This window comes from Emiliania huxleyi (assembly GCF_000372725.1).
Source record: "Emiliania huxleyi CCMP1516 unplaced genomic scaffold EMIHUscaffold_10017, whole genome shotgun sequence".
Classification (NCBI taxonomy): domain Eukaryota; phylum Haptophyta; order Isochrysidales; family Noelaerhabdaceae; genus Emiliania; species Emiliania huxleyi.
In genome coordinates this window covers 1-1135 of record NW_005202416.1, presented here as the reverse complement: position 1 = coordinate 1135, position 1135 = coordinate 1, and the positions used below count along the sequence as shown (strand labels likewise).

Below are 1135 nucleotides of genomic sequence, written 5' to 3'. Positions count from 1 at the left end.
CGGGAAGAAGAGAGAGCGTACAGACTACGTCACAAGGACGGGCAAGTACTCGTGTCTGAAGGCCATTTTCTTGCTCTGGTCCTGGTTGCTGTGCCTGTGGCATGACGCATGTCCTTCCATGCACATCGGTAGGACCGGATCAGAGGTGAAGAACAGTCCCACTCCCAGAGAGGCTCCCCAGCTCCCTGACGCCTGAGCCGCCTGAGCCCTGACTGGACACCAACCACAAAAGAATCTGCAATCTCGCACAAGAAAAGAGAAACCGCTTACAAAACAAGAATATAACGCAGTCTCTCACACGACAAGCGATCCCACGACAGCGAGTGTGGGGACTACATTATCCGTAGGTAGGTAGGTAGGTAGAAAGGTATCCGTCGTGAAGGGCGGCGGAGGGAGGCGAAAGAAAAGTGAACTTGCTGACACATCACAGCGCGCCGCGACATGCCGCAAAGCCACGCTTCTACAAGCCGAACGCGGCCGCTCGTGCTCGCTGCGGGCTGCTTTGCAGCCGCCGCGGCGCAGGCTCCTGGCGCACCTATCATGAAGCACTCTTTTATGGCGCCGTTCGAGGCCGTAAACGACTTCACGGGCATGCGCGTTATCTCCGACTGGGAGCTGGGCGGCTCCGCGGTGGCGCACAGGGGGTTCGTGCGGCTGACGGCGGAGAAGCAGTCGCAGAAGGGGTGGATCGCCAACCGCAACTCCTTCGAGGGCGGCGAGTGGAGCCTCGCGATGGAGCTGCGCGCGACGGGCGAGTCGCAGGCGTGCCGCGAGAGCAGCGCCGCCCTGCCGCCTCGCTGCCACGCCGCCTCGCGCCCGCCTGCTGCCGGCGAGCGGCTCCAGCTTGGCTTCATCGCGGCCGCGCACACCTCTTCTCCCCTCGCCCACCCCGCGCCAACTTTGCCCTCCGATCTGCCGCCCTCTGCACGCCTCACGTGCACGGCTTCCGCTGAGCTCTCCCTCCCGTGCGGCGGCAGTACCTCTTCGGGGACGGGCTCGCGATCTGGTTCACGACGGCGTACGACGTGATCGAGGGGCCCGTGTTTGGCAGGGAGGACTATTGGACGGGCGCTCTTCTCGCCACCTCCCCCTCGCGCCGCGGCGGCCCTCCCCGCCTCGCTCCGCCCTCACCCTC

The 1135-nt window shown here is 64.5% G+C and overlaps 1 protein-coding gene across 1 annotated transcript; it reads left to right on the top strand.

The window, feature by feature from the left end:
- Positions 1-540: 540 nt before the first annotated feature.
- Positions 541-1029, top strand: EMIHUDRAFT_259896 (hypothetical protein; the record flags this gene model as incomplete). Its single annotated transcript, XM_005793473.1, has 1 exon — positions 541-1029. The coding sequence occupies one exon, from the start codon at positions 541-543 to the stop codon at positions 1027-1029; it is 489 nt and encodes a 162-aa protein (XP_005793530.1).
- Between the last annotated feature and the right edge of the window lie 106 nt (positions 1030-1135).